The sequence below is a fragment of the Anas acuta genome, chromosome 9 (assembly GCF_963932015.1).
Source record: "Anas acuta chromosome 9, bAnaAcu1.1, whole genome shotgun sequence".
In the NCBI taxonomy this organism is placed as follows: Eukaryota; Metazoa; Chordata; class Aves; order Anseriformes; family Anatidae; genus Anas; species Anas acuta.
Window position 1 is genome coordinate 8,572,998 of NC_088987.1, and position 13,495 is coordinate 8,586,492.

Consider the following 13,495-nt stretch of genomic DNA (forward strand, 5'->3'; position numbering starts at 1 on the left):
TTTACTGTTCTGATTTCCATAAAATACATATTGAAGAGCAGTACAGTCATAATAATGCACAGCATTTTAATAGGTGCTAAAATTATTTCAATAGTACTGTTTTACTATAGGAGAATACTGCAAATAATTATGAAATACCATCTCATCATTGTACTGAAGTAAATACAAAAGTGATAGCACCTCTTGATTTTTAAATTGCATCTCTTAAACAAAGTGAAAAAATCCATGAATTGTATATATGCAGAAAATCATCTATAACTCCTTTTCCTCCTTCATTCCCAGGTGTTGCAGTGTATACAGGTATGGAGACAAAGATGGCATTAAATTACAAGAGTAAATCTCAGAAACGGTCAGCAGTAGAAAAGTATGTTTATTTTCTCATATATTTCTTGCTTGTAGAAATGTTGTTTAGTCTTCTCTCATACATTTTAGAATCCTGATGATCTCATTGTTGGTTTGTAGGCAGGGGAAGAGAGAGTAATTGCTTTGCCTTCATTAGAGAGCTATAAATATAAAATAATTTTTGTGGTATTCTATCCTTTATTGTTTCTTTCAGTCATGTATACAAAGTTGAAATACCTAAGGTTAAGAAGGTTTAAAGCAAGAAAAGTTAGTTTGGGAGGTTTGTTTTGTTTTTTCTGAGATGTAGAAATCATTTAATTGTAGGTGAAATGCTGTCTTGAACTAAGTGCTGGAAGCACTTCTCACAGCAGTTTTTCACAGCAGTTGCAGCCTCTGCTGTCTCTGCATCACTATTGTAAGACTGCATCACGTCTTTAAAGAGTATGGACTGAATTCTTAATCACATACAAGTCTTTGTCCTGAATACTAGTATCTGATACAACAGGGAGATAGCTTTGTTTCATCTATCTGCCTAGGCTATATCCTTTAAAATATGTTTTACAATGAACAAGTTGCAGGCTTGGTTTTTAAAAACTTTGCTTGTTGTAGATCTGTGGTAGATGTTACTATAATAAAAATGCATATATTGAACTCGACAAATTATTTTAAAAGGAAAAGGAGTTTTGATATGTTGCCTTTCTTCTAGTTATTTAAAATAATAAAAAAAAAAAAAAAGAGTACCTCCTGCTATTCTTTTACAAACATGAAATTCATTATGCTTCTATAGCCAGATACAGACAGATCTATTGGGTGCACCAGAAAAATTGCCATCAAAGCTAGAGGTGGAAAGGGTTGTAACATTCCAGAATATAAACCTGTTTGAAAGGTCACCCTGGTATAGCATGTTCTGGGTTAAATAATCGTATGGACAAAGAAGTGCTCTTCTAACTGAGGACAAAAGCTGCAGCCTTGGATTTCCACAGTGCTTTTTGTACTGCCTTCACAGCCTTACTAGATAGTCAGGGAAGAAGGGAATGGCTAGAAGAAGGATAAGTCATCCCCCGGAATTTTGGACAGCAGGTGTGACACAAGTCAGCTGTGGGTATATCCTTGCATCTTAATCTAGTCTTCCTGTTGGCTATATGTAAAGTGTGTATTAGTCAGATGTAGGATTTCTTTTCACTCCTTCTGCTTGCTTGTCATACAGAAACTTTGGATCCTTCTGAAACACAGGATAGTTTTTTTTTGTTTTTTTTTAATTAAAAAGATAAATAAAAAGTGATCATTATGTTTATAGCTTGTCAATAAATGAAGCAAAATAAACTGAAATTTCATCTTTTTGGCCTTGTTCCAGGTCTATGAACACCTTTTTGATTATTTATCTAATAATCCTCCTCTTTGAAGCCATTCTAAGTACTATTTTGAAGTATGCATGGCAAGCTGAAGAAAAATGGGATGAGCCTTGGTATAATGGAAAAACAGAGCATGAAAGGAACAGCAGTAAGGTAATGTAGTTCTACCCAGTTTCATATCTGAGGAACTTTGAACTACTCGATACCAAATGAAGTATTTATTAAGTCTCTATTCTTGGACATAGATGTAACTACCACATGTTACTTGTAAGTGTGTGTAGTATTGTCTCAATATTTTTTGAAAGAGCATTCGTTGTACCTAGCCTTGCCCTTGCATAGAAAAATTTTACCTCTGTTACTCGTGGACTACTTCTTTAATGAAAAATCCAAGCTTTTGAAAATTTTGTTTTGTTAGAACATACTTCTGATATTTCATGTTCTGGTTGCGGTTACTGTTCTTTTGGGTGCCTTTTGTTCATTCCTTAAATGAAAACAGGAGGAAGATGGCTGTTCCTGTGTATGTTCTGTTGCGGTGATTTCACAATTGAGTCATTTTGGATGTTCTGTGATGCTGAAATTATTCAGTTTCATAAGGATCTAATTGTGCTCAGGCTCCTTCTTGCCTTCTCACTTTTATGTAGAAATTGAAGGGATACGTTGAAGTGTTCCTTAAATCTGCAGTTCTGAGAAGCATGATTGTTTTTTTAATTCGTTTTTTAGTTTTGTTTTGTAATCATTCTGTACTTTCCTGTACTGTGGTTAATTCCTGATTTCTGTGTGTCTGCTTTCTTCCAAAGCAGTTCAGGAGCTGGCTGGAGCTAATTCTAAGAAGTAGAGGGTATTTTTAAAGCACAAAAGAGGTAGAAATCCAATTTCCACATGTGATGTGGTGTCAGATGTTTAATACTCCCTCTGTCTCCCAGGGAGTTGAGAATTAAATCTGTTCACTAGTTGCTTTATATGCTTAAAGGCCCAAATCCTAACTTAGAAGACTTTTGTTCTGCTTCACAAGCAGAGTGAAACTTACATTTAGTACATAATTGTTTGGAAAGGAAAAAAGAAGAAATTGGAGAATATTTCGGATTCCAGGACAGTGAAGAGTTTACTGGCACTCCTTTGTAATAGACAATTTTCTCAGAAGTGTGTAATGTAAACTTCGTAGTTTAACTGGAAAAATATCTTTGTGTCAATGCCATGTTTTATTTAAAATGGTTAGTTCAGATTTTTGATAGCTGTATTGATAACTTTTCAGTGCATTCTAAAATAATCTTACCTAAAAATATCACTACTGGAAAGCATTAAATGAATTCACAAACTTTCAGATTGTTTAGTCACTTTTCTTTTTAATACCTCCACCCACTTAAAGGACTTTAAACTGTTGAAGTAGTCAGTCAAGTAAATTTTTTTGCTCTTAATTTAAGGAGCCTTTTCAATTCAGAAGACATAATGGGATAAGTATTTATGCAATCCTTTCATCCCCTTTGCCTTCAAGAGCATACAGAGCCATCTATCTTTTTGCAATGCCACTCTCCTTTTATCATGTCTTTTTTCTCTCTTGCTTATTGTGTTCTTTCACAATCTTGCATTTCTCAGTATGCTTGCTAACTTTAGTCATTATCACTTCTCAGTATATCTTGTCTTGCGTGAATTACTGTTCTCGGTAGTTATCTATCTTTTATGTGTTAGTTTTGAAGATCTCAAAAAACTCATCAGGTTCTGTGACTTAAGAGATCCTTCTATCGTTGATACTGACTCTTATTAAGTAATTATAGCTACACTTCATAATTAGAAGAACAGATATTATTTACCTTAGTAAACTGTTGACTACTTTATACTCACTACCTCCAAAATGTTCTCCTGCACAATATTATTGTTAAAGTTAAAAGGATTTGTCCTTGTTTCTCTAGTCTCTATTTTCTGTTCCATTATTCAAGTGGTGATAGGTGTCTTTCAAAAGTATAATTTAACTAATTTGTTGTGCAAATGAGAAAGAGGAACCTTCAAGGAGACTGTAACGTTGCATTTAAAGTTTAAGGTTATCATACCTAAGAAAGAAATTCCTATCTTATTACATAGCCATTTGCTTGAAGTATATGTATTGAATGCAAGGATTTTGAGAAGCATAAAGTAAATCTGTGCCACTGAAATCCACTCAGTCTCTTTCCTGTCATGTAGTCTAGGACACCCACTTCAATCGGGAATGCCAGTAAACAGAAATCTATGTCACTCTGCTGTTGTAAACCAATAGTGAATAATTGCATATTTGCCTGTGATAGTACAGAATGTCAGTTGTTTGGGTCTTGTCTTCACCATGTATGGTTTCTTAGAAAAGCCTGAAAACAGTGCGATGTGATGGAACGTGAAAGTTGTTTGGTCCCAGCTCCTTCAAGAGAGCTGTATGAGTATAGAATCACCACTACAGTTAATATTAATTTGCAGCCCTCTTGGTGTTCAGTAGAAAGGACAAAAACTAATGAACTTGAGAACTGAAACTGCCTAAGGCAGTCTTGCACCAGTTTGAAGGGCAACCTGCTGAGGTAACCTCTAAATGTCTGCATTGTCAATGCATTTGTTGTATCTCTCATTTAAGCTTGGGAACTTGGTCTCCTCTGGCTCTGGTTATTTGTCATTTTTCATACACTTGAAACATACCTAATCAACCGTGTTTTACCTGATAACTGCAGTAATCTTTATATTTTCTTTTTTCTCTCATAGATTCTGAGATTTATTTCAGATTTCCTTGCTTTTCTGGTACTTTACAATTTTATTATACCTATTTCACTTTATGTGACTGTTGAGATGCAGAAATTTCTTGGATCTTTTTTTATTGGCTGGGATCTTGACCTCTATCATGAAGAAACAAACCAGAGAGCACAAGTAAATACTTCAGACCTCAATGAGGAATTGGGACAGGTATATCTTCTTTTTAACTTCTATTTATTTTAACTGCCGTTTTCTACTTCTCTTTTAATAATAAAAATCATTATTGTAGACTTTTTATTAGTAGTGCATTAATATCTGATTAACTTGAAAATAATATATCTGATTTTATGGCAGAAATCTAAATTCTTACATGATCAAACAACAGCAGCAAGTATATGCAACTGCACGTCTGTTTTTTTTGTTTTTATTTTATAAAAGGTAGAGTATGTGTTTACAGACAAAACCGGTACATTAACTGAAAATGAGATGCAGTTTCGGGAGTGCTCCATTAATGGCATAAAGTACCAGGAGGTCAATGGTAAACTAACACCAGAAGGGTTTTCTGAAGATTCTCCAGATGGAAATATGCATAGTTTGGTAAGACTCCTACTTGCCTCCTCTCCCAACTCTCCCCTCATTAGGCATTCTAGGTAGAAAGGATCTAGTACTAGCATTAAATGTAATAATCTTAAAATGAAAATATGAATTTCAGAATGGTTTGAAGCTATTAAGTGTTACTGAACACCTCATATTTATTAAGTAGGTAGAGATGTGATTATTTGACAAGGAATACTTGACTTTTTTTTTTTAATTCTAAACATCTTTCTTTTCTGAAATGTGTTCAAAACTGGGTTGATATCTAAATGTTACAAATAATCCTTTTTCCTTTCTTACAGATGAAAGAGGAAGAACTCTTCTTGAAAGCAGTTTGTCTTTGTCATACAGTACAGATCAATGCAGATCAAACAGATGGTGCTGATGGTCCCTGGCATGCCAATGGAATAGCATCCCCTTTGGAGTATTATGCTTCTTCACCAGATGAGAAAGCTTTAGTTGAAGCAGCAAGCCGGTGAGTTTTAATGCCAAAGTTATGTACTGAAAAAATTGCCTACTAGGGCAGGCGATTTTTTTACTCAAAGCAAACTTTAAAATTTCTCAGAGAAGCTCTAAAGCCCAAGACCTGTTACTGTTCATTTATTATGAAAACATACAAAAACAAAATGCATGAAAACCTAGGGATATCGTAATGTATGATTAGAAATGTTTATGGGAAATCCTTGAGAAATTAAAGTGGGCGGAATATGTTGCTGTTAAAGTACTGTATAAAGAGAACACAAACATGTATCTCCTTTATTTTTTTTATTATTATTATTTTTTTTTTACCATTTAGTAACCAAGAGGCATTATATGTACATTTCTACAGTGCCGAGTAAATGTCTATTTTCTTCTCCTTTTAGGGTTGGAGTAGTATTTACTGGAACTAGTGGGGACAGCATGGAAGTAAAAAGTCTTGGAAAACCAGAAAGGTAATCTTTTTAAAAATAAATAAATAAATTTAAAAATCCTTTTCTCTTTTGAAGAACGTAACAATGGTAAAGGTAAATGTCATGTCTCTGTCTTAATCCTCTTTCTTGATAAGAAAACCTTGTGTTTCCCCAACATACTGTCTTTAATGCTTTTCCCTTAATTGTCTTCAAGACAGCTTGCATCTTACTCCTTTCCAATTGAAATTGAGATGCAAGAATTTCATGTTACTCTACACAGTTACTCTGTGTAGTTCTATAACAGGTTTGCATCTTTGCCCATTCCTCAAAACTGGGACTCTACTAGAGCTTAATAAATAAAGAAGTATTAGGTTGTTTATTCAACTCTAATAATGTGCTTTCAGCTCTAGAAATTCCCAGAATCAGCTGAGCTGGCAAGTCTAACACATGCATAATCCAATTACATCTTTAAACTTTCCCCATATTAGTAGAAATATTATTGCTAATTGTATATTTGCGTTATGTCATAACAGCTCTTCTCTGTATGACGTGTGTCAGTAGCCAGTACTTCCAAGTTTTATCAGGGAAAATGCACTCTTCCGACTGTGTGGAAAGAAAATGGGATTTTCAAAGTTATACTTGGAGTAATGATAAAAATATAAAGAAATACGTAGGAGATGATTGTACTCTCCAGATGCAAAGCCTAGTATTCGGGAAATAAAATTCCTATCGGTAGAACCTTTTATCTTTCTGGAATAGAATTATATATATGAAGTAATGAAAACCAATCAATTTCAGAAATGCAGATAACAGGGATTGCTACTCAACTCAGAGTATTAATTGTAAAGTTTCTATATAAAATGACACTTTGGGAAAAGCTCCAGGGATAAGTGTCTATTTACGGTTGTAAGTAATAAGTAATTATATGTAAAAATTGATTTCTGTAAATGTTTTCTTTCCTATCTCTCTCCTATTAAAACAAAACAAAGGTATAGGTTGCTTCATGTTTTGGAGTTTGATCCGAATCGCAGACGAATGAGTGTCATTGTAGAGAGTCCATCAGGTAAGTGATCAGAAGTTAACATAGCTGCAATTAAGAACTTCTTAAATAATATGTATTCTTAATTTCTACTCTATTTTACTTTTTAGGAGAAAAGCTTTTATTCACAAAGGGAGCAGAATCTTCTATTCTTCCTCGTAGTAAGAGTGGAGAAATAGACAAAACAAGGGTACACGTGGATGAATTTGCTTTGGTAAGTGTAGACATGCCACCCAGCTGACTGGAAGAAAATTCTTGTGATACAGATTCTGTGACTTGAACAAATTGCAAGTGACGTGTTGTTAGACCGGAATCTAGTCTACTCTGAATGTAGTCTTTTATTTTCTCACAGAAAGGACTAAGAACTCTGTGTGTAGCCTATAGAAGATTCACACCAGAAGAATACCAGGAAATTTGCAAACGCCTTCATGAGGCCAGGACTGCTTTGCAACAACGGGAAGAAAGATTAGCAGATGTATTCAACTTTATAGAAAGGGATCTGGAATTACTTGGAGCTACAGGAGTAGAAGACAAGTATGCAATGGAGTTTCTGCTAACTACGTTTGAAAACATAGCAAACTTAGGATTTATTACTGTGTTACGATGTGTGCTGCAAAAAACTGACCTGCCAATGCCAGAAGTTCTGTGCTACTTTTGTTTAGTGTGTTTACCACTCTTTTTGGATTGAGGAACACTGAAAACATGTTGTACAAACTGATTTTGTCGTTATAAGAATTAAAAAATGAACTTCATTAGGAGATATTTAATGTATATGAAATAAAGTTAGAATAATTTGAGTGTATGTTAAGCATACTACCTAATTCCTTGGGAAAACTTTGATGTATAGTTACTTTACAAAGTATACACAGAACTGTGTATATAGCAGAATGTCTTGTAATTCAGAGAGTGTACTATCTGTTGGAATTTACAATGGAGAACTTAGTTTTTTCATGCAGTACAGATAGTAATTGTTACAAACTGTTCTAAACCTTCTCAAATGCAGTAACAGTGCTTAATTTAAATTAATATATGCTTATTACAAATTTTTTAGCGCTTAGAAATACTGAAGTTCAGGTTTTATTTTATGAAGGCCTTCATTGTATTGCTTGTAAGAGAATGTCATCTACTACTGTAGTTTGCCAATGATACATATTTTCAAAATGTGGTCTTAAATCATCATGACAGTGATGTTACAGTGTGAGTTCTTTTTTATAAAGTATTCGATTGGTTATTTAAGATTTTCTTGTTTCTAGACTGCAGGAGAAAGTCCAAGAAACGATAGAAGCACTCAGATTGGCTGGTATCAAAGTGTGGGTTCTCACTGGAGATAAGCACGAAACAGCTGTTAGTGTCAGTTTATCATGTGGACACTTTCATAGAACCATGAACATCCTTGAACTTGTGCAGCACAAATCAGACAGTACATGCGCAGAGCAACTGAGGCAGCTAGCCAAGAGGTAAAGTACCCGAGATGTCATTATCTCTGTGATGGTCTTAACTTCATTTTCTTTGATTTTCAAATTTTATGGCAATCACTTTCTGCCTAACATGTGAAGATGCTTTTTTTTTTTCTTACCGCTAATTTTTTCCCTTTTATAATAGACTTAAAGAAGCAGTCTGTCTAAAAGGTTAACTTCTGTTTATTGCATGGGCAATTGCATAGTTTGTGACAAAATTTAACCAATTGAAAATCAACTTTTTTGTCCCTGAATAGAATAAAGGAAGACCATGTTATTCAGCATGGACTGGTTGTGGATGGGACCAGCCTCTCTCTTGCACTCAGGGAACATGAAAAACTGTTCATGGAAGTTTGTAAAAACTGTTCTGCAGTGTTGTGCTGTCGCATGGCACCCCTTCAGAAAGCAAAGGTAAGGTTATAGTCAGCTTTGTCTTGTAAGTACTTTTATAATGCTGTCTTACAGGCAAGGATTTCTGGAGATGGTTTGTTTCTGGTTGCCTTTTGTGTGACTGAATCCTTCTTCAATTCAGTTGGAGTAGTTAGCTCAAGAGTTTTGATATGTAGTTGTGAAAATTTGCAAATGGACGGAGAAGAGAGTCAAACTGTCATGGTGGAGTGGAGTAAGAAAGCTACTGCTTTACAGAATACTCAAGAGGCTGATTAAAAATTGACTTTCTGCATAACCTGTACGGTTTTGCATTGCATGTTCCATCACAAACTAAAGGCTAGATGAAAGATTCATGAGGCTGTACAGAAAAATACACTGCTCTATAGATTAAAAATAAAAAATGAACCAAGTTTGAGGAGGAAGTAGAAGGGAAGAGAAGCTGAGGCTGGTCTTCAGGAGAAGTTTGCCTTAATGCTCTCTTCCTCTAAGACCATTTTTATTTCACACGTAATTAATGTTACTCAAATACAGATCAGACAAAATTCAAACTCAGATTTTGTGATTTTTCTTCAATTCCAGAAAGCAAAGCTGTAAATAGATACAATATTCCTTCTTTCTTTTTTGAAACGTTCTCTTTTCATGTTGTTTCTCTTCCTTCTTTTGTGACTAATATTCAGTCATACCTCAATTCTAGTATTTTAAAATATGTTATACTTTTAGCTTAGCTGTATGTTTTAGAGGATTTTCCTGTGTATTTCCAGTAATGCTAAACCTCTGAAAGGCCAGCATTGCCCAATTTGTTTTTTTACCTTGCAGAAAAATAAAAAGGCAGCTTTTTACCTTGTATGAGATGCTAGATATGCAAAAAGGCAGCTTTTTACCTTGTATGAGATGCTAGATATGCAAAAAAGAGCAGGTTGTTCTATTGTAGAAAGACAGTCCGATTCTAAAAGATTTTGCCTTTTTTTTTCCAGGTAGTGCGACTGTTGAAAACATCTCCAGAAAAACCTATAACATTAGCAATTGGTGATGGTGCTAATGATGTGAGCATGATACAAGAAGCACATGTTGGCATAGGTAAATTACTTCTGTCACAAGAGATAAAGGCAAATAAGATGAAAATTTTAGTAGACAATTTGATGATGAAGTGTGTTTATAAGCAGATAAAATTCTAATGCTTCTACCCCTGTGAATAATCAGGCATTAATCTGAGTCATCTGTTGTTGGAGAGATTTGGTGAAATTTGAAATGCAGGGCTGTTTGTTTTTCAGTCTTAAATTTATTGTGTAGTCTGCCAATAATCAGAAGTCATGCTTAAACATTGTCTTAAGAACGACAGAGATTCTCTTAACCAGAATCTCAGAAGTACTCTGCTTCAGACATTGGAAGTGGACATATCTTACTGAGGTCATTGTCAGTTCCTAAGTTCCTGTGTAAACTTTACATTCAAACCTTTCTTTGTTCAATGCTTCTGATGTTTGCACCGTGTCTGTATCATTCTAGAATTGCTATTTGTGTCTAGGTTGTCTCTGTGGTAAAGGCTTTCATTACATTTCTTGAGAGGCTGTTACTGATTCTCAGTTAACTTTTCTGTTTATTTACTTCCTGTTATCTAGTGTGAACGTTTTTTAAACTTCTCTGCTGAGTTGTATAACTCAATACAAAATTTTATTTTATTTTCAATATATATAACTGAATAACTGTCACAAAAAAGAAGTGTTTTGGTGTTTCCTTTAACAAATACCATCCAACAAAATTATTAACGCTGAAGGTTCTTAAATAAGAGCTTGGTACAACAGGCTGTTGAGTCTGTTGCCGTTTTGATTAAAAATGTGTAAGTAATATTCAGTTGTGGCAGTGATTTTTAAGACTGTGGGCATAGCCTGTCTGAGGAGGTTACGGTCCAGTAGCAGATGATACTTTATTATATGTCTGATTTGTCAACTAAATAAAGCTAATTTTAATAAAATTATCCAAGTTTCTGTTCCAATTCATAGCTGGTTAGATATTACATCTACTTTGGCCAGAGCTAACAAGTCTTTGCTGTGGAGGGTAAGAGGGAACCTTTAGAATACTTTTTTCAGAAATGATCAGTACAATTAAGTGTCTCTGGATTCCTGGAAATCAGACATTTCTTTTCCTGTAAAAGGGCATTTTGTGTTCTCTGTATATACTTACCCTAATCTTAATAATAGATTTTAAAAAACAATTTGATTTTTGATTCAGCTGTGAGAAGTGAAATGTGCTATCTGTCCATTTTATTAAGTAAATTGCTTAGGTAACAACAGCACGTCTTCACTCTGCTGTTAAATATCCATCATAAGTTCTTTCTAGAAAGTACTGTAAGAAAAACCCATCTAAAATAAAGCATATTATGTGAATTGATGATTAATAATAGCTTGATAAAGGTTTGCTTCTTATTATTGAAAAGTTTGAGAAGTTTCTTGGTTTTGCTTGTATGTTGTTATTTGTCTATTTTTAAGTATAGTTTATTGTGTTTTTTTAATTGGATCATCCTTAAACGAGCATTTTCCCTAGGTTGCTTCAAGAGTAATGCCTTAGTTTGACACTTTTTCAAACCTTTAGTTATGTTGAAGTATAGAATAAGAGAACTACATCTTTAGATGTAGGTTAGATATATGCACATGTATGTTGTTTTTTTTAAATAACAACAATTCATTTTTATCATGTTTAACCTGTCTTTTGTCTTTGTTTCCCAAATATTATAGGAATCATGGGCAAGGAAGGGCGACAAGCTGTAAGAAATAGTGACTATGCAATAGCACGGTTTAAATTCCTCTCCAAGTTGCTTTTTGTTCATGGACACTTTTACTATATTAGAATAGCAACCCTTGTACAGTACTTTTTTTATAAGGTAAGTGTTCACAGTGTGTGACAGTGAACTTCATAGAAAAACATGTATGCATTTCCCAGCAAGAAATTTGTTTTAGATTTAACATTTTTGTTGGGAACAAATGAAATTAGCCCATTTAAACATGTTTTCTGTTGTTGATGTTTCTACAACCAAATGCAGTTAAAAACCAAATGCAGGTTTTTAACTGTGAAATTCCTTAGTATTAGAAGTAGGCTTTAAATACCTCAGTGAGTTCACCTAGTGTGGGAGACAGATATTGTTTGCTTGCTGAAAGCAGTAGTGCTAGCTTGAAATTAAATGCCTTCTTTACCAAGATGTTAAAGTACAACCTTTTTGTTTACTGATTTTTTAAATTAACTAAATACATTTATTTTCAAAGGAAAAAAGAAAGCAGGAAATAGGTGAGGGCAGGAAGGACCTGCAGAGAAAGCATGTGGGGAGAGAACATGGTCTTTGCCTGCAGGCTCACCTTAAGGAAATTTAACAGTCCCAGCCTTGACTTAAAAAAAATCCTGAGGTGAAACAGTCCAAGGAAAATATGCACCAGCAACCAAGTTATCTCTGGATGCCTCTTGGGGTTTTATAGACTTGGAGCAGCAGGGAGCATGAGAAAAATATTGGAGGGAAAAGTTGGTGTTTGAAAGCCTGGGAGCTCAGTCCTGGGCTGGAGTGCTTAAAACTCAAAACTAATAGCTTTTTTTTGCGTGTGTGTTGATCATCAGGCATAAGTGAAAAACAAAACAAAAACCCTACCCCACTATCAGACTAGCTATTATTGCTATTAGGAAAAATTTCTTTGCCGTGAGGGTTGTCAAACATTGAAACAGGTGATAAACAGGTGAGGTGGTAAACACTCCAGGCCTGTCAGTGTTTAAGAGGCGTTTGGGTAATGCCCTTAGTAATGTGCTTTAACTTTTGGTTAGCCCTGAAGTGGTCAGGCAGTTGGACTTGATGATCCTTGTAGGTCCCTTCCAACTGAACTATTGTATTCTAATTTAAATTTATCTGGAATTCTAGCGTTGGCCGCTTAGCCACATTTTTGTCTTCTAACCACGTATTTTTACTAGTTTGCAAGAGTTAGCAATTTTTGGGGGGAACTGTAAGGCATATACTGAAGGATTAATTATTTCATTCACTTCTTGTTTTTCAGAATGTGTGCTTTATTACACCACAATTTTTATATCAGTTCTTCTGTTTGTTTTCACAACAAGTAAGTATAGGATGCCTTATAGCTTGTGTATGAGAATCTTGGGTAAATAACTAAAAAAACTATGAAATATTCTTTCCTTATCGAAAGCAAGTGTATTTGGTGATATTTTTTTTTTTCAACTTAGTACTGCTGATGAATGAATCTCTCACTGTTAGGCAATTCATACGAATGAAAAGAAAGTTGCACATGTAAGATTTTTTTTACTGAGCTCTCTGTAAGAGCTTTTTGTTCAGTTTGGATGCAAAGATGCTGTCAAAATGGTGTGTCATTCGTTAAATGGCTGTTGTTTCTTTTCCTCCAGAGAAATTATAAATCATTAGTGAAGTTCAGGGTATTTTGGCCTGTATCTTTCAAGTTTGCTTGACTAACTGCTGGGCTTTTGTTTCCCATAATTAAAATAAATGTATATGTGATTATATATAACCATATTTTGATGAATACAACTTTTTTTATTCACCTATTTTCTGTAGGAGCAGGAAAGGGTTCTTTGCTTCAGTGTAAATTTAAGTTTCATGCTGTTGACTGTAAAAATCACATATATACCATAATACAACTTTCTTTTAGCAGCTTTATGTACTTTGAGAGTACTTTAAAAGGTTTGTAAGTTTTAAAGTTCTTCTGCATGCTTTTCTTCTGATATTGG

General features: G+C 34.3%; 1 protein-coding gene across 10 annotated transcripts in view; it reads left to right on the forward strand.

Moving 5' to 3' along the window:
• Nucleotides 1-13,495, forward strand: part of ATP11B (ATPase phospholipid transporting 11B (putative)) — a 62,106-nt gene that overhangs the window by 23,616 nt on the left and 24,995 nt on the right. For all 10 annotated transcript variants that reach the window (XM_068692465.1, XM_068692467.1, XM_068692461.1 and 7 more), the window contains exons 10-23: nucleotides 283-364; nucleotides 1,697-1,847; nucleotides 4,410-4,607; nucleotides 4,836-4,994; nucleotides 5,294-5,466; nucleotides 5,855-5,923; nucleotides 6,871-6,944; nucleotides 7,031-7,134; nucleotides 7,273-7,454; nucleotides 8,174-8,377; nucleotides 8,635-8,788; nucleotides 9,742-9,844; nucleotides 11,497-11,642; nucleotides 12,793-12,852. In XM_068692465.1, coding sequence (XP_068548566.1) covers nucleotides 283-364; nucleotides 1,697-1,847; nucleotides 4,410-4,607; nucleotides 4,836-4,994; nucleotides 5,294-5,466; nucleotides 5,855-5,923; nucleotides 6,871-6,944; nucleotides 7,031-7,134; nucleotides 7,273-7,454; nucleotides 8,174-8,377; nucleotides 8,635-8,788; nucleotides 9,742-9,844; nucleotides 11,497-11,642; nucleotides 12,793-12,852 — 1,859 coding nt within the window. The remainder of the gene's footprint in view (nucleotides 1-282; nucleotides 365-1,696; nucleotides 1,848-4,409; nucleotides 4,608-4,835; nucleotides 4,995-5,293; nucleotides 5,467-5,854; nucleotides 5,924-6,870; nucleotides 6,945-7,030; nucleotides 7,135-7,272; nucleotides 7,455-8,173; nucleotides 8,378-8,634; nucleotides 8,789-9,741; nucleotides 9,845-11,496; nucleotides 11,643-12,792; nucleotides 12,853-13,495) is intronic.